At 45.5% G+C, this 19742-nt stretch overlaps 1 protein-coding gene across 4 annotated transcripts in view; it reads right to left on the bottom strand.

Annotated features, from left to right (window-relative positions):
- PPIP5K1 (diphosphoinositol pentakisphosphate kinase 1) overlaps positions 1 to 19742 on the bottom strand; it is a 183494-nt gene that overhangs the window by 132687 nt on the left and 31065 nt on the right. For all 4 annotated transcript variants that reach the window (XM_077829275.1, XM_077829272.1, XM_077829273.1 and 1 more), the window contains exons 16-19: positions 13861 to 13982; positions 12416 to 12598; positions 6597 to 6738; positions 3969 to 4192 (exon numbers count right to left, since the gene is read on the bottom strand). In XM_077829275.1, the coding sequence (XP_077685401.1) occupies positions 3969 to 4192; positions 6597 to 6738; positions 12416 to 12598; positions 13861 to 13982 (671 nt within the window). The remainder of the gene's footprint in view (positions 1 to 3968; positions 4193 to 6596; positions 6739 to 12415; positions 12599 to 13860; positions 13983 to 19742) is intronic.

The raw sequence follows: 19742 nt of genomic DNA, 5'->3' as shown, positions 1-19742 counted from the left end.
CTCCCTCTGGTAGATGAGACCTTGGTACAGGCATGAACAGCTGTGCTGAGGCTTTAGACATAGCCTGATCTTAAAGTTATCATGTAATTGCACAAGTAACAAACCCATTCACTGCAGGAAAGTTTGGCAGGTTTGGAAAATATCAAGGCTTCACCGCCAAACTTAAGTGTGGATGAAAGTGTCCGTTTATATAAAATACTAGAGACAAATCATCTGCATGCTCTACTGAAGGTCAAGTATGGACACAGATGAAGACACCCAGACATTCATGAAAAATAATCATGAAAGCCAGGCATTTAAATGGAACACTTGCTGCCAAAGAAAGGCCAAAGGTAACATGCAGTTTTATTGGTAGAGCTCTTCCTGGACTCCAGAGGTTATGTTCAGTGAGATAGATTAAGATCTGAAAATGGCCATCTCTCAAGACCGTCTCATCATGCTTGTAGTTTTGATGCTACTATTGCACAGAAGGGTGAGTCCCTCTTCAACACCTCTGGAAAAATGAGCTCTGCCTTTGAAACCTGATAACAAGTACTATGTCCTCCAGGGTGTTAATACAGTCAGACAGTCATTTGCCCCATGCCAGGTACTCCAACTGCCAACACTGTATGATAGCTGGCAAGCTTTTATTTGTATTACAACCCAGAAGCAAACCTCACATACCCTTAAGCTTAGTGATTTTCCTTTTTATATCCCCCCCCGCACACACACCCTGTGCATTCCAGATGGGAAGAATCACTGTATTGAGGTTTTTATTTATATTACAAATAAAAACCTTGATACAGTGCATTTCTGATGGGAGGAATCAAAGCTTTTTTACAGAAGCTCTTGTCAATTTCTGGACCTGACTGTCCACCAGCCCCGGTGTACTCCATCAGCTCCAAGAAGGGTTTGGTAAAGCAGAAAATGGGAGGCCTTAGGGGTTTCTACTATCCATGCGTGGGCTACAAAAGACACAAAGACAGTGCTGAAAATTCTATGGTATCTAGATATGTTTAGCGCGGATGCTCTGGATTGCTGTGTATTTCATGCTGGAGCCCTCCAGAATCAGAATTGAAACATTTACTTCCTGGTTTTTAAGCAGATAAATCTGAGGTCAGTAGCTCTGAAAACACCAATGGTCTGCTCATATTCCCTCCTATGAGAGGTCAGAGACAAACAGCCATTAGCACATTAATGCTGCCAGATCCAGGGGATATCAAAGTATGTTTCATGGCCCCCTCACCAATAGCAGTAGGTCCAAATTGGACTGACAGCACATTCTTCTCCCTGGATCCTTTCCTACACAAGGGGAAGAGTTCCCAGCATCTCTTCTCACCTTTGCAACAGGGCTACTGAGGCAGCAGAGCATCTTCCCTGCAACTCCGTGTGGCCTGCTGTGGCACGGCATCTCCCTCCTAGCCTTAACAGTCCTGCGACAGGTCCACCTGCTCTCAGGGAGACCCTGGCAAGAAGCAGACTCTAATCAGAGCATAAAACAGGGTCTTCCACCCCTCCTTGGCTACCCTTCTGCCCCACTCACTCACAGTGCGGACCTCTGGACTTTCTCCCTGCAGATTTGGCTTCTACCCTCAGGGCTTCATCCCAAAGTCCTTTCCCAAATCAGATTCTCCCCAGGCTGGATCCTTATTCCAAGTCTATTTCCAGGCTGTCTGAGTGATGGCCTCTTTCCATCCCTGCCACAAGAGCCTCCTTCTCTCCTGCTGCCCTCTCCCTTCAGGGTCAGTCACAGGAGGGACTCTCCCTCCAGCAACTATCCAAACCCTGATGAGAGTCACCCAACTCTTCTGCACTTGGATCTGATAATTGACTTGAACCTCTTGATTCCCAGCCAGTCAGGATCAGCTGGGGGAACTGCTCCATCACAGGGAAGGCTGAGCCCAGCTCACCTTAAAAGGCCCAACCAAGTGGTGACAGCTGCAGAAAAACTCTGAAGCCAACAGGCAGCCCCTTGTGGAGTGATTCATCATATCCTCTGAGTCTGAGATCCTCTGAGGCTTGTTTTTCTGTTAAGATGGCAGAATAGTGAAACCTTTGGATCCATAAGATGCCTTAGAACAAAAAGTCTAGGTGGGGAAAAAGGCTGTATCATAACCTCGTGCATAGGCACTGACTTCCCCTCCGCCCCTGTCCCCGTCCCGGCCTCACCCTCACCCCAATTCCATCCCTTTCCCTCAAGTCCCTGCCCCTGCCCTGCCTCTTTACCACCTCCTCCCCAGAGCGCGCCACATCCCCATTTCTCCCGGAAAGTCCTAAGTGCCACCAAACAGCTGTTAGGCAGCGGGCTGGAAGCACTGGGATGGGAAGGAGTGACGACGCCACGCTCGGGGGAGGAGGAGGGGAGAGCTTGGCTGCCAGTGAGTGCAGAACGCCCGCTAATTTCTCCCTGTGGGTGCTCCAGCCCCTCAGCACCCATGGAGTCAGTGCTTATGACCTCATGTCCTCAGACATGAGCCAGGCATCAGATTTTGAGCAGGTTAGAACCCCAGTGCTAGATTCTCAAACCCAATCCTTGGAGGTTGAATTTCTGTGGCACAGCTGAGCCCTTGGGGGTAGGCTAGGAACCAAACAGAACCATTACGGGCCCTTCTTGGAATAAGGGAACACAGCTTCAGAACCTAATAAACTGATTGCTGAGGCTTCTGGTAGTAAGAGAGTCTATAAATGGATTCCGTCCCACTCTTGACTTTCAAGGAGAGGGCCTGAAAGACAGGGCATCGAAGGGGAAAACCCTCTCCTAGACAAGCAGGACATCAAGAGTTTACATGTGAACACGACCAGACAGGAAGACCATCGTTAAGACTCCATCCCATAACAGAAATCCACCATCCTGAACTCAATTAGAAGTTTGCAATGTGATTCTCAATTTCCACTGGTGGAAAGATCTCAACAAGGATGTTCACGTCCCCATATTGGGCACATAGCCAGTAAGAAAAGCAATTCGCTAAAGATCACGATGTATTACTCCTGCAATACCAGGCTCAATTGAACAGGACTGGTCCAGAGCCTCGGCCTAAATGGTCCTATGCTGGGCACAGAATCACTAGATAAGGGACTCTTCCTACTCAAAGGGGTTGGATCCTCATGCTGGCTGGATCCATGCTTTGGTTCCAGAGGTAGACAATGGCCTCTGACGTTTCAGGAGCCACTTTAGGCATACAGCCAGGTCTGCTAGGTTGACCTGGACTTATCCAGGGATCTTAATTGGGAGCAGATCCTTAACTTGATAGCCAGACTTAATCAACTGGGCCTGAAGAGCTTTTCCACCAGCTGGGGGGTGAGGCAGCCTTCCCCTCTCTGCAGGACAATCCTGTACATTGACACTGGACTTGTACATGGGCTAACCTTAGCTTAGCAGGCCTGGAGAGTCTCCCTTGACAGTGAGGTTGTGAGGGAGCCTACCCTCCTGCTTGTGGTAATCCAGAGGAAGCCCGTGCCTGATGGACATCTCATCTTCTGCACTTTTCACTTAAGAAATCGGATTAGTTGGCTGATAATTTAACTATAAACAAAATTTGCCCCTAAATGGCAAAAGAAAAAACCCAACAAGATAAGCACACAGAACACTGTATATGATCAAAGTTTGCTGCACCTTCAGTGGTTAGAAGGAACTGTAGGGTAGTTAGGGCCACTTACCTTTTCCTAGCCTTGGAAGCTTTCTCGCTAAGAGGGCAAGGAAGGGGCAAGCTGACCTAGTGGACAATGCTCTCTAGAAGATACGGGTGGCTTGCAGAGTAGCTGCCTTGCTCCCACAAGTGATAAAATGCAGAAGAAGTAGGAACTACTCAATACAGTGAAATCCTCTTATAAACACCAACCAACCAATCACTTTCTGGTTTTTGCTCACAGTGGGGAAACCTGACACGGGCCTGAAGACACATCCCTTTGTGAGACCCATGTTAGACACTTCCGCTATTGAGAGCGAGCGTCACTCCTAGGAGAGAGGGGAAAGTCGAACCAGACTGTACCTGGGGTATGATTACATCTGCCAAGGCTTTGGAGAGTTTGAAGAGTTCAGCAGTGCCCTCCAGCTTCAGAGTGCAATTGTGTTGTACATCATATTTGATGCAGTCATAGATATCAGGGATCTTGCTGATGTCATAGCGCCCATTCTTCATGCGGAAATCCCTCTCCAACTTGCTCCAGCGCTGCAGCATCAGCTCCAAAGTCTCACTGTGGTACAGCTGCAGGTCTAAAGAGCAGCAATAACAAAACAAATATGTTTTAAAAAGGGAAACAGAGGCTCTCTCTACACTGTGTTTGAAAACCTGCTGTACAGAGCCGGGGCTACAGGCTCAGGCTTGTACTAAAAAGAGCCCTGTAGACATCCATACTTGGGCTGGAGAAACACACCCATCACCCCAGGCTTCAGAGCCTGAGCTCCAGCCTGAGCCCAGATGTCTACACAGCTCTTTTTAGTGCCTTAGCAGGAGCCTGAGTGCTATAGACCCAGGGTCTGAGACTCACTGCTGCAGGTTTTAAAGTGCAGTGTAGACATACTAAAAGGAGGTCCTGAAGCATGATAGAGTAGTCAGCCTATCTTTGATACCTGGTAATTATTCAACTATCAATTTTTATGCTCCTGGAGGATAATAGGGTTATAAGCAATAGCCAGCATGGATTTGTCAAGAATAAACCATGCCAAACCAACCCAATTTCCTTCTTTGAAAGGATTATGACCTGGTGGGGGGAGAGAACCAGTAGACAGGATGTATCTTGATTTTAGTAAGGCTTTTGACACAGTCACACATGACACTCTCATAAGCAAACTAGGGAAATGTGGTCAAGATGAAATTACTTCGAGGTGGGTGCACAACTGGTTGAAAGACCGTACTCAAAAAGCAGTTATCAAATCAGCCATAGTCAAACTGGGAGGGTGGTGAAGCACTGGAATGGGTTACCTAGGGAGATGGTGGAATCTCCATCCTTAGAGGTTTTTAAGGTCAGGCTTGACAAAGCCTTGGCTGGGATGATTTAGTTGGTGTTGGTCCTGCTTTGAGCAGGGGATTGGACTAGATGACCTCCTGAGAGCTCTTCCAACCCTAATATTCTATGATGTATCTAGTGGGATCCCACAGGGCTCAGTCCTGGGTAGGTACTATTCAATATTTTAATTAATTACTTGGATAATGGAGTGGAGAGTATGCTTATAAAGTCTGCAGATGACACCAAGCTGGGAGGGGTTGCAAGCACTTTGGAGGACAGGATCAGAATTCAAAACAACCTTGACAAATTGGAGAACTGGTCTGAAATCAATAAAATGAAGCCACCAAAGTACTTTACTCAAGAAGGAAAAAAAAACCAACCAAATGCACAACTACAAAATGGGAAATATCTGGCTCGGCGGTAGTACTGCTGAAAAGAATCAGGGTGGCGAGGGGGGGAAAATGAGGGTTCTAGCAGATCACAGATTAAATCCGAGTCAAAAATGTAAAGCAGTTGCAAAACAGGCTAATATCACTCTGAGGTGTATTAAACAGGACTGACATATGTAAGACATAAAAGAGGTAACTGTCCCGCTCTACTTGGCACTAGTGAGTTGTCATTTGGAGTAGTGTGTCCATTCTGGGCACCATGCTTTAGGAAGAGGTGGACAAAATGGAGAGACTACAAAATAGAGCAAGAAAGATGATAAAAGATTTAGAGATCCTGACTTATGAGAAAAAGTTAAAAAACAGTGAGTACACTTAGTCTTGAGAAAAGAAGACTGAGGGGGGACCTGATAAGTCTCCAAATATGATAACGGCTCTTATAAAGAGGACTGGGATCATTTGTTCTGCATGTCCACTAAAGGTAGGACAAGAAGTAATAGGCTTAATCTGCAACAAGGGAAGTTTAGGTTAGATATTAGGAAAATCTCTCTCACTTGAACAGTAGTTAAGCTCCAGAATAAGGCTTCCAATGGCGGTTGTGGAATCTCCCTCATTGGAGGTTTTTAAGAACAGGTTGGACAAACACCTGTCAGGGCTGGTCTAGGTTTACTTGGTCCTGCCTCAGTGCAGTGGGCTGGACTTGATGACTTTGAGGTCCCTTCCAGCCCCATATTGCTATGATTCTATGTTCACACCCAGGCTACTCTTATTTGAGTTTCAACTGACAAGACTGCACGTGTTTCCGATAGCTGGGATTCCAGCTGGGAAAGGAAAAATAAAGAAAGACCTACAGCCTCATAGCAAATATCACAAATGGGCTTGGAAAACCCAGTCATACAAGTCTGCATTGTTACTAACAGTAATCACTAACGCCTTGAACACAGAGCAATCCAGCTCCTTGGCGTTACACCTTTCCAGAACATGGTTCAAAATAGGAATGGAAGCTTCCAGATCAACAGCATGCAGACCAGACTCGATATATATATTTTAAAGAACTGGAGCTTTCTACCACGCTTTGGAAGGCTCCTCCTCCGGAGCTGAACTATGCTGCTCAGCTGAGTCCAACTGCTCCCTTCATGCATTAGCCAAGCCTCTCTCCAAGTGTGCGTTTCCTAGGCCTCTTTACTGCAGACACATATTTATACAGCTCAGAGCTCTTGCTTGCACAGACCAATCTAGAGGGTTCTGCTCTGGACAACCCTATTCCCAAGCCCAGCTGCTCACCTGCAGATTTGGGATCTTCCAGACGTTTGCATATCTGGGAAGTGAGGTTCTTGATCAGGGCAAACACCTTGTCACAGATCTCTACTGGGTTCTGGATGAAAGTCATGGAGTTGACCAGCGAGATGCTGCCTGTTGGTGCTAACTGCAGAGTAAAGAGAACACAAAAAGGTTAGTGTCTATTCATATAGAGAGCACAGAGCATCCAGCCCAGCCCCAGCAATTAAGCTTCCGGAAATGGTGTGCAACTGACAAACTAATGCCTTGTGTAACAGTCATCCTATACATCCACCACCAACAGCCTTTACCTCCCTGACCCTCCATGCCACACCTGGCCTGTCGGCAAAAGTCTCTCTCTATGGTACAGCAAAGACCTTCCAAGAGGGACTAGGTGGTATTCATAGGTGAGAAGCTGTCATAAATATAAAGGGAAGTGTAAACACCTTTAAATCCCTCCTGGCCAGAGGAAAAACCCTTTCACCTGTAAAGGGTTAAGAAGCTAAGATAACCTCGCTGGCACCTGATCAAAATGACCAATGAGGAGACAAGATACTTTCAAAGGGGGGGGGGGGACACACGACAAAGGGTTCTCTCTGTCTGTGTGTTGCTTTTGCTGGGACCAGAGCAGGAATGCAGGTCAGAACTCCTGTAAAGAGTTAATAAGCAATCTAGTTAAATATGCGTTAGATTCTGTTTTGTTTAAATGGCAGATAAAATAAGTTGTGCTGAATGGAATGTAGATTCCTGCTTTTGTGTCTTTTTGTAACTTAAGGTTTTGCCTAGAGGGATTCTCTAGGTTTTGAATCTGATTACCCTGAAAGGTATTTACCATCCTGATTTTACAGAGGTGATTCTGTTACTTTTTCTTTAATTAAAATTCTTCTTTTAAGAACCTGATTGCTTTTTCATTGTTCTTAACATCCAAGTGTTTGGGTCTGTGTTCACCTATGCAAATTGGTGAGGATTTTTATCAAGCCTTCCCCAGGAAAGGGGGTGTAGGGCTTGGTGGGAAAGACATTTCCAAGTGGGCTCTTTCCCTGTTATTTTTGTTAGACGCTTGGTGGTGGCAGCAATAAGGTCCAGGGACAAAAGGTAAAATAGTTTGTACCTTGGGGAAGTTTTAACCTAAGCTGGTAAAAAATAAGCTTAGGGGGTTTTTCATGCAGGTCCCCACATCTGTACCCTAGAGTTCAGAGTGGTGAAGCAACCTTGACAGAAGCCATTTCCTTTTCTCTACTGGGTCTCAGCTTCTTCTATTCTGAGACCTCAGGTTACAACAGAAAAAAAATTTGGGGGACCCTCCCCCAGTCTAGTTGTAAGGAAAGGAATGGTGGTCATAACCTCTAGGTTCTGTTCCTGGTCCCCAGGTTGAGTACCATGCTTTACTCCCAGTGCATCAGATGCTGATGAGGGCAAGTGCTGCCAGGTGCTTCATTAGTACAGAGGAGTCTGGGTCCTGTCAATGTACATGGAGTGGGCTGGATCCAGGCTTGATTATTTTACTTCTCATGCACAGCAGCCATGACTGCTCCAGGTAGACCTGAGAGGAAGAGGCCCTATGCTTGTGTGGGAAGGAAGTCCCCTTCACCTCAGAGAGGAAGAGGCCAACAAAGGCACACAACCAACCTGGCCTCGCATTAAAACACCAAGAAAACTAAAATACTCCAACAGGCTCCGAATCACCAGGATCCTGCTCCCATAATTCAGATTAATCGAGACCCTGGAGACTGTTGAGCTGCTAAGGTAAAGTAAGTACTATCTGTAGCAGAAAGCCAACACCGACAAGGAAATTCACCACCACCCTCAATGTGCCAGTGCCGCTTTAGAAAAACGTGCCTTCGAATATTGTGACATCAAGAATCAAACCAAACTTCTCGTGTACCAGGCTGTTATCCCTACTCTCTTGTACGGTGCTAAAACTAAGGTCATGTACAGTAGACACCTCAAGATTCTTGAAGGATAGCATCAACGGTGCCTCTGCAAGATCTTCCAAACCAAGTGGGATGCCCAACACACCAACATCAGTGTTCTGTCCCAAGGCAAAACCTCCAGTATTGAAGCTATGATCATCCACCACCAACTCTGCTGGGCTGGTCACGTTCTTTGAATGCCACAAAATTGACTCCTGAAGCAGGTCATGTTCTCACAACTGAGCCATGGCCAACTGATATGGGGAGACGGGGGAAGCACTTCAAAGACACCCTCAAAACTAACATGAAGGGCAATATTGACATAAAACTCTTGGGATGCCCTTGACTAACCAAAATGAAAAAGGATCCCAGTATTTTGAGATCAATGGAGACAACAGGAAACTGAGAAACAGGAAAGGAAAGAATGTGGCACAGCCCGACTCGACGATCCATATCCGCCCCTTCCACTGGGAAACGACTGCCTCAATTGAGGCCAGATCTATGGATCTCAGATCGGTCTCATTAGCCACCTGCGGATGCACCAGTGATAACTGGCTATCATTTTATGGTAGCCTGACCCAATTCAACCCCGATTCTGCTACTGTCTCCTGACCGCAAGTGAGTAACTGACCAGTATACATAGGCCGCCTGTGGCCCGGCCCTGATAAGATGTGTATGCACATGTGACACATGGCAGTGAGCAGGGAATCACTGCATTTAGGCCACCACCATCACTAAGATAAAACACGGTCAGAATGCTGTCTCTGCCTTTCTAGATATGAGCAATGACGTGCAGAAGAAGATTAGAAGATTAAAGAGTCATAGATTTTAAGGCCAGAAGAGAATTATGATAATCTACTTGGAGCACCCCCATAACAGAGGCCAGAGAATTTCACCCCGTGGTCCCTGCATCAGCCTATAATTCTGGCTGAAGAGATCCCTTAGAAAAAGATATCTGGTCTTCATTCAAAAAGAATCAAAAAGTGATGGAGAAACCACCACATCACCCAGCAAGTTGTTCAATTGTTAATTACTCCGACTGTTGGCAATTTACACCCTTATTTCTAGTCTGAATTCCTCTAACTTCAGCTTCCAGCCACTGGATTGGGATATGCCTTTGTCTGCCACATTGAAGAGTCCTCTACTATCACAAGCCTTTTCCCCGGGCAGTTACTTGCAGATAGTGATCACGCCATCAAAAACCTTCTCTTGGAAAAACTAAATAGATTGAGCTTATTTTTAGTTTCTCACTGTAAGCCAGGTTTTCCAGACCTCAAATCATTCTGAACCTCTCCAATTTATCACCAACATCCTTTTTAAAGTGTTGACACCAGAACTGGACACAGTGATCTGTAATGGTCTGCATATAGAAGTAACAGCACCTCACCTACTTGATATTCTCTTGCTTATGCATCCAAGGGATTGCGTTTGTTCTCTTAACCAGTGCAAGGCCCTGGAAATTCATGTCCAGCTGGTATCCACTAGGACCTAAAGTCCCTTTCAGAGTCACTGCTTTCCAAAATACTCCCCATTACTAGAAGCGTGACCCACTACATTCTTTGTTCCTACATGTGTGACTTTCACATTTAGCTGTACTAAAATGCATGCTGTTCAAAGAAGCCCAGCTTACCACACGATTCAGATCCCTCTGTAGAACTGACCCCACCGTTATTTACCTTTCCACCAATTTCTGTGAACCCTGCAAACTTTACTAGTAATTATTTTATACTTTCTGCTAGATCACAGGTAACGATAGCGATTAGCACCGAGTAAAGAACAGATCTGAGGGACCCCACTTAGAACGCCCTCACAGAATGATTCCCCATTTACAATTTCTTTTTGAGATGTAGGAGACAAATTCTGAACCCAGTTAATATGGGCTACATTGGTTCTGTACAGTGTTAATCTTTTAATCATGTCACATGGGACTAAGCCAAGTGCCTTACGGAAGTTTAAGTATATTATCTCAAAACTATTTCCTTGGTCAACCAGACTTGTAAGCTCATTAGAAAATGATATTGGGTTAGCTACTTCCCATAAAATCATGTTGACTGGAATTAACTAACTAATTCTTTACCGATTTCATCCCGTATCGGCCTTTCCACATTTTGCTTGGCTCAATGTTAGGCTGTCTGAACTAGAACCACTCAGTTCATCCATTTTAATACTGGCACATTAGGTTTTTCCAGATTCAGCAAGACCTGGGATGGCTCAGTCCCAGATTGACATGTCATTAGAGGAAGTTTTGAAACAAAATTGATAAATTAAATAATAAGTCACCAAGACCAGATGGTATTTACCCAAGCGTTCTGAAGGAACTCAAATGTGAAATTGCAGAACTATTAACTGTGGTTTATAACCTATCATTTAAATCAAATGTACCAAATGACTGCAGGATAGCTTATGTGACCCCAATTTTTAAAAAGGGCTCTAGAGGTGATCCCAGCAATTACAGGCTGGTAAGTCTGACTTCAGTATCAGGCAAACTGGTTGAAACTATAGTAAAGAACAGAATAGTCAGACACGTACATCAACATAATTCGTTGGGGAACAGTCAACATGGTTTTTGTAAAAGGAAATCATACCTCACCAATCTACTAGAATTCTTTGAGGGGGGGTCAACAAGCATGTGGACAAGGGGGATCTAGTGTACTTAGATTTTCAGAAAGCCTTTGACAAGGTCCATCACCAAAGGCTCTTAAGCAAAGTAAGCTGTCATGGGATAACAGGGAAGGTCCTCTCGTAGATCAGTAACTGGTGAGAAAAGATAGGAAACAAAGGGCAGGAATACATAGTCAGGTTTCAGAATGGAGAGAGGTAAATAGTGGTGTCCCCCAGGAGTCTGTACTGGGAAAAGTACTATTCAACATATTTTTAAGCAATCTGGAAAATGGGGTAAACTGAGGTGGCAAAATTTGCAGATGATACAAAACTACTCAAGATAGTTAAGTCCCAGACTGAAGAATTACAAAGGGATCTCACAAACCTGGGTGAGTGGACAACAAAATGGCAGATGAAATTCAATGTTGATAAATGCAAATGCACAGTGGAAAACATAATCCTAACTATACATATAAAATGATGGGATCTAAACTAGCTGTTACCACTCAAGAGAGAGCTCTTGGAGTCATTGTGGAGAGCTCTCTGAAACCATCCGCTCAAATGTGCGACAGCCATCAAAAAAACTATCAGAATGTTGGGAATGATTCAGAAAAGGATTGATAATAAGATAGAAAATATCATATTGCCTCTATATAAATCTGTGGTACACCCACATCTTGAATACTGTGTGCAGATGTGGTCGCCCCATCCCAAAAAAAATATATTGGAATTGGAAAAGGTTCAGAAAAGGGCAACAAAAATGATTAGGGGTATGGAACAGCTTCTGTATGAGGAGTGATTAATTAGAATGGGACTTTTCAGCTTGGAAAAGAGATGACTAAGGGGGGAATATGATAGAGATCTATAAAATCGTGACTGGTGTAAATAAGGAAATGTTATTTACTCCTTCTCATAACACAAGAACTAGGGGTCACCAAATGAAATTAATAGGCAGCAGATTTAAAACAAACAAACAAATGGAAGTATTTCTTCAGACAACACATAGTTAACCTGTGGAACTCTTTGCCAGACGATGTTGTGAAGGGCAAGACCATAACAGCGTTCAAAAAAAGAACTAGATAAATTCATGGAGGATAGGTCCATCAATGGCTACTAGCCAGGATGGCCAGGGATGGTATCCCTGGCCTCAGTTTGCCAGAAGCTGGGAATAGGTGACAGGGGATGGATCACTTGATGATTACCTGTTCTTTTCATTCCCTCTGGGGCACCTGATATTGGCCATGGTTGGAAGACAGCATACTGGGCTAGATGGATCTTTGGTCTGACTCAGTATGGCCGTTCTTATGTTACCTTTTCGTAATCCTCCTCGCAGAACTTGGCATCCTTCTGCATGATTTCATGCAGCCGTGCCTTCACTCTGTGCTGGCAGCTGCTGAGGGAGTCGCTATCACTGTCCAACAGCCCATTCATATTGGCACTTTTTACCATTTGTACCAAGATGGGGGTTAGCTCTCCCTCCAGAGCCAGGAGACCCTAGAGCAGAACAGGAGAGGATTTCAGCTCAGTAGAACACAAGCCAGCACACTTTCTAGCAAATTTCATGACTAGTTTCTCCTTCAAGTCACCAAATGAAATCCTAGCTGTTGAGGATGGTTTTAACAGTGTTTAGGAAAGTGCCAAAGATTCTGTCAGTGCAATAAGAACTGTTGTAGGTTTTGGCTGGAGCAGTCCTTGGCTGCCTACTGCACCCTTGAGTCACTGACTTCTAAAGGGGTGGAACCATTTATACAATGAAAGCTCCTTGCAAATCAGATTCCAGAACACACTAGGATTTCCCATTTGTCTGAGTGATATCCACAGACACTCCCAACTTGATCCCTACCCCACACTGTCGTTTGGAACATTTCACTGCCCATTTACAACCAAGTGGTTACCAGACAGACAAACCTTAAACCAGGGGTGGCCACACTTACTGAGTCTCCGAGCCTCATATGACAATCTTCAGAAGTTCGAGAGCCGGGGCATGCCCGCCAGGGTTCGGGGCTTCAGCTCCCACAGGAAGCGCCCCCTGGGGTTTGGGGCTTCAGCAGGAGTGGGGCTGAAGCCTCAAGCTCTGGCAGATTCTCTCTGTGGGGCTGAAGCCCTGAGATCAGAAGCCCCTAACCCCACCACCCCGCCACAGGACAGAACCCCCGAGCTCCCGCCCAATCTGGTAAGCAGAGAATGGAAGGAGGGGCTCTGTGAGTCGCATTTTAACTGTAAAAAAGCCACATGCAGCTCATGAGCCACAGCTGGCCACCCCGCCTTAAACTAAGCAGTCCTCTGAGAAACAACCTTCTAAGCAACAAATACCTAGACGCATACAAATGGCTCTGGCATCATGCATACCCAGGATACCAGATGAATAACTCCCCCAGGGATCTGACTGATTCATTACCAGGCTTCAGCTACTGCTCCAGTGCTGTCAAACGCAGCAGAAATAGGAGAGTCACATTGCACTACCAGTGCTGTCCCGTGTAAACGTACAGTCTCTGTGAAGTGTGGACAGTCTCAGACACGCCCACTAGAACAGCAAAGGGGTTACCCACAGGAGAGCTCACCCTGCATATCACCTGGGCCTGCTTTAAAAGGAAAATCATTACTGAAACCTATCTAATGAAGTTTTGTAGCAGCTCCAGATGGTGTAGATCCTTTGCTGCTGGCCATCAGCCCTACAGCCAAGAACCACCTCTGGGTTATCTGGGCTGCAGCAGACATGGCTGTGAACTGCGCAGATGCCATAAGAGAGGAGTCACCTTTGCAAAAGCTGCTGCTGTCATCTGAACCCTGCCCTCATCTGAAGCATAGATCTTGAGGTCATGACGGTAGGTGCTATGCAGTCTGAGCAGGCCACACCCTGGGAAGCCAGCATAGTCACCTGGAACAGAGAGCAGAGACTCAAACACAACTTTCAAATACCAACAGCTGTCAGCTGCTAGGATCTGTCGGAGTTAAATGCACCTCCAAAATTCTACTCCTTTAGGGAACAGATACATTCCTGAGACAGTTACAGTTCTCTGCAAAGTTCAGTCACATACACACTTACTCAGTCTTTGGGTTTGCACAGAATGCAACTGTGGTAGGGAAGGCCCTGGCACAGGCTGAAAAAATAGGCTAAGAGTTCTACTGATCCACTGCAGGATGGGACCGATCCATGTAGTCCTAGCTGGACTGGGCCAGGGAGCAGAGAAATCATCATATCCAGGAAGGGTTGGTGTCAACAAGTTACTGCTATTAGAGTGGGTCCTTGTAGTGAGGTGCAGGGGCCTCCCACTGAGCAAAAGGGAACCCACTACAACCCTTAATTACTTGCAGGGAACAAACCCCCGAGTCAGTGATTAGGGGCTAAAGAAGACACCTGGGTACTCAGAGCCATTCCTATTGACAGCCCATTACTAGCCCCTGAACGACAAACTGCAGGGTCAGTTTACCCAGTGTCATCAGGGGAGCACCCCTGTCTCTACTAGAGCCTCGGGTGGGTGGGCGGGGGGGGGGAAAATCACATACTGTATGACTAGAGTTGCAAATAAAATCTTCTCTTCCTGGGTCTAGTTTATTAACAGACTAAATTAACTTCTATTTGCATTACAAACCCCTTTCTGTTCATGCCTGTCCTCTGTCTTCCACAGCCCTCTTTCTAGGGACAGTGACTAGTCATTACTAAAGCTGCAAGTCTGTCATGGAAGTCAAGGATTGGTTCTGCAGTGGCTGGTGCTAGCTCAGGGACTGTGCAAGCCGGGCAGCCCCAGGGCCAGTAGCAGCAGTTTGGGTGTGTGGGAGGGGGCTCAGGGTTAGGGGCAGGGGTTGGGGAATGCAGGGGGGGTGCTTACCTTGGGCTGGGGGGCCCCCCAGCTCCCACTAGCATGAACCCCCTGCAGCTCCTAGATGGCAGAGGGGTCTCCACATCGTACACTGCCTGCAGGCCCGTCCCCATAGCTCCCATTGACTGCGGTTCCCAGCCAATGGGAGCTGCGGCAGCCGGCACTTGTGGCGGGAGCAGTGGAGACCCTGCCGCCTAGGAGCTGCAGGGATGTGGAGCCAAGTAGGAAGCCCCTGCCAAACTCCCCACCCCGGGACTGGTACCAGCAGGGGTCCCAGGCCACATGCCACAGCCCAGCTCCTCCGACATCTGCTGTAGAACTGATAAATGAAATTGTTCATAAGAAAAGTTTTATGAATGAAACAACATTCATTCATAAAACGGTCACCCCAATAACTAGCTAATTGACGATTAAGATGCTTGTTAAGAGCCATAGCTGTTCAGCCAGCTGCCCTTGTAAATTTCACGTTCAATTCAATTGCTGCTTAAATCACTGAAACTTGCACTATTTCAGCATTATAACTTCTGCTCACTGTTTGCCATTCATTATACTTGTCCATATTGTAACTCAAACTCCATTTTAAAATGCTCACTCCATTTTGTAAAAGCCTGCTGCAACCTTCATTTTGCAAAACCCTGATGTAATCTTATTAGTTTAGATGTGCGAATGAGGTACGTATGGAGGATGGATTCAAACTCCAGCCCCAGCCCGTCCTGATGAAATAAAGTGTAAACACCAATGGCTGAAGATGCAGACAACAGCCCTGACAAAGCAAGAAGAGTCCACCCTAAAAAGAAAAGAACAAAGGTACAACTGAAGGAACATCAAAGCCAGGTCCCAGGCTGAAAGTCATGTCTGCAATTGATGGGTGATCAATCACACCGAACCCAGAGGCGGCGTGACACAGCAAGACCTATAGACTCTGGATTCAAACTAAAGCCTACAAAAAGGATGGCTGAGATGGAAGACTTTGGAGGGGAACATTCTGCTGCCAACATCGAGCGGCATCAGTGCATGCCCGACAGAGACCCAGCCCTTCCTCCTGCCTGCCTTTCCTGGCCAGTTAGCCACCACAAGCTACGATCCCAAGCCGTGAACTCAAGCTACGTTCAGGACTGGTAACTATCCAGCAGGTGTAGAAAATATAAATTTTGTGTGTGTGTGTGTTACACACACACACACACACACAGAGAATATATAAGAAAAATTAGGTATGAGCTAGTGGTTATAGATCAAATTGTCAAATAAACGTGGCATTTTTGCCTTGTTCCCTAAAATGATACTGTGTAGTTTTGTCTGCATAACACCGCGGGGGTCCCGTCCCACCCCCCGAGCACTCGCGTCCCTCTGGCCAAGTTTTAGTTAGGGCAGGTATTTTTAGTAAAAGTCATGGACAGGTCACAGGCCCATGAATTTTTGTTTACGGCCCGTGATCTGTCCATGACTTTTACTAAAAATACTCGTGACTAAAACATAGCTGTAGTCATTACATCTCTTGGCTTCAGGGATCCACCATAGCACCAGGCAGTCCCTGCCCCTCTCACCAGCTTCTGACCATATACGCACTCAGACTCCACACCCAGGTCCTTGCCAGCAAAAACCTAAGTGCCACTGCTGTTCCCGTTGGGTCTCATGGTGGAGACACAACCTGCTCTCCCCCAGGTCTCATTTTGAGTACACATCAGGACCTAGCTTTTATTTTTTTCCCTTCTTCTCCCTGCAGGGCTTGCTCTCTACCTACTCATGTAATTACACACATTTCCTAGGCACTACACATCAGAAAGCCTGCTCTTAAAGGAGACAACACTGTTACAGGATGAGAGGCAGAGAAGAGATGGCAGAATCAGTTACATACTCTAGTTGCAACAGCATAGCCCTTATTGTCTCCAGGTTTGTCTGGCTCCCACTGGTTCCCATTATACTGTAAATTGCAGCACTATGTATATTTAAAGACTTCATAAACTACAGTAGCGAAGCAGCAAGGCTCTTGGAAACAGCATGCAAGCCTGCACATCAGAACAAGAACGGCAAACATCTCACTGTGCAGGCACATGAAGATACCTTGTGCACACAAAGCTGGAGCCAGCCAGTCTGAAGTCAAGCATTTCTAATGGACTCTCAGAGTTTAAGGCCAGAAGGGACCATTAGATCATCAAGTCTGACTTCCTGTATATATCTCAAGCTACCCCTGCACGGAACCCAATAACTTGTGCTTGATGAAAGCATCTTCCAGAAATGTACCAGTCTTGATTTGAAGACATCAAGACTTGGAGAAACATAGAAGAGTAAGACTGGAAGGGACCTTGAGAGGTCATCTAGTCCAGTCCCCCGTACTCCAGACAGGGCTATGTAATAACTAGACCATCCCCGACATGTGTTTGTCTAACCTGTTCTTAAAAAACCTCCAATGACAGAGATGCCACAATTTGTTCCAGTGCTTAACTACCCTGACAGTTAGGAAATTTTTCCTAATGTCCAACCTAAACCACCCTTGCTGCAATTTAAGCCCATTGCTTCTGGTCCTAGCCTCAGAGGTTAAGGAGAAAAATTGTTCTCCCTCCTCCTTGTAATAATCTTTTATGTACTTGAAAACTGTTGTCATGTCCCCTCTCAGTCTCCTCTTCTCCACAACAAACAAACCCAATTTTTTCAAGCTTCCGTCATAGGTCAGGTGTTCTATAGCTGTAATCGTTTTTGTTGCTCTTCTCTGGACTTTCTCCAATTTGTCCACATCGTTCCTGAAATGTGGCGCCCAGAACTCCAGTTGAGACCTTATCAGCACAGAGTAGATCGGAAGAATTACTTCTCATAACTTGCTTACAAGACTTCTGATAAACAAATCTCAGAATTATGTTTGCTTTTTTTGCAACAGCATTACTCTGTTGACTCACATTTAGCTTGTGATCCACTATGACCCCCAGGTCCCTTTCCACAGAACTCCTTTCTAGGCAGTCATTTCCCATTGTGTATATGTACAACTGATTGTTCCTTCCCAAGCAGAGTACTTTGCATTTGTCCTTATTGAATTTCATCCTATTTACTTCAGACCATTTCTCCAGTTTGTCCAGATCATTTTAAATTTTAATCCTATCCTCCAAAGCACTTGCAAACCATCCTAGCTTGGTATTGTCCGCAAACTTTATACATTTTAAAAAAGGCTCCAGAGGCAATCCTGGAAATTACAGGCTGGTAAACCTAACTTCATTAGGTTGAAACTATAGCAAAGAACAGAATTATCAAACATACAGATGAACACGATCTGTTGGGAGGGGGTGAACATGGTTTCTGTAAAGGAAAATCATGCCTCACAAATCTATTACAATTCTTTGAGGGAGTCAACAAGCATGTGGACAAGGGACATCCAGTGGATACAGTGTACTTAGATTTTCAGAAAGCCTGTGACAAAGTCCCTCACCAAAGGCTGTTAAGCGTAGTAAGCAGTCATGGGATAAGAGGGAAGGTCCTCTCATGGATCAGTAAGTGGTTAAAAGACAGGAAACAAAGGGTAGGAATAAATAGTCAGTTTTCAGAACGGATCTCCCAGGGATCTGCACTGCGGCCAGTGCTGTTCAACATATTCATAAATGATCTGGAAAAAGGCGTAAATAGTGAGGTGGCAAAATTTGCCAATACAATACTACTCAAGATCGTTAAATCCAAAGCAAACTATGAAGAGCTACAAAGGGATCTCACAAAACTTGATTAGTGGGCAACAAAATGGCAGATGAAATTCAATGTTGATAAATGAAAAGTAATGCACACTTGAAAACATGATCCCAACTATATCTATAAAATGATGGGGTCATAATTAGCTGTTACCACTCGAGAGAGATCTTGGAGTCATTGTGGATAGTTCTCTGAAAACATCCACTCAATGTGCAGCAGCAATCAAAAAAGCTAAACAGAATGTTGGGAATCATTAACAAAAGGATAGATAATAAGACAGAAAATATAATGTTGCCTCTATATAAATCCATGGTACGCCCACATCTTGAATACAGCATGCAGACTTGTCGTACCATCTCAAAAAAGATATATTGGAATTTGAAAAGATACTGAAAAGGGCAACAAAAAATGATTAGGGGTATGGAACAGCTTCCATATGAGGAGAGATTAATAACACGGACTTTTCATCTTGGAAAAGAGACGACTACAGGGGGGGATTATGATTGAGGTTTATAAAAGCACGACTTGTGTGGAGAAAGTAAATAAGGAAGCGTTATTTACCCCTTCATAAAACACAAGAACTAAGGGTCACCAAATGAAATTAATAGGCAGCAGGTTTAAAAAACAAAACAAAAAAAAGACAGTTACTCACCCTTTTCGTAACTGCTGTTCTTCAAGATGTGTTGCTCATATCTATTCCAGTTAGGTGCGTGCATGCTCCGCGTGCACGGCTGTCGGAAGCTTTTCCCTAGCAGCTACCCCGGCTGTGGAGCCCCCTGGAATGGCACAGATATGGTGCTCTATATACGACCCTGCCAGCCTGACCCCCACTTCAGTTCCTTCTTGCCAGCAGGTGGGGGGATGGAATACGTATGAGGGATGAGCAACACATCTCGAAAAATAGTTACAAAAAGGGTGAGTAACCATTTTTTCTTTGAGTGCTTGCATGTATCTATTCCAGTTAGGTGACTTCCAAGCCTTACCTCGGAGGTGGGGTCGGAGTCAAGGTATAGCCGACCGAAGTACCGCTCTGCCAAAGGCCGCATCATCCCAAGATTTATGGATGATGACGTAGTGCAACGTGAAGGTATGCACTGAAGACCACGTGGCAGCCCTGCTGATTTCCTGGAGAGGTACATGGGCCAGGAAGG

Source organism: Eretmochelys imbricata, chromosome 10 (assembly GCF_965152235.1).
Source record: "Eretmochelys imbricata isolate rEreImb1 chromosome 10, rEreImb1.hap1, whole genome shotgun sequence".
NCBI classification, from domain to species: Eukaryota; Metazoa; Chordata; order Testudines; family Cheloniidae; genus Eretmochelys; species Eretmochelys imbricata.
Note: the sequence above shows the minus strand (reverse complement) of the source record. Positions and strands in the feature narration are given on the sequence as shown.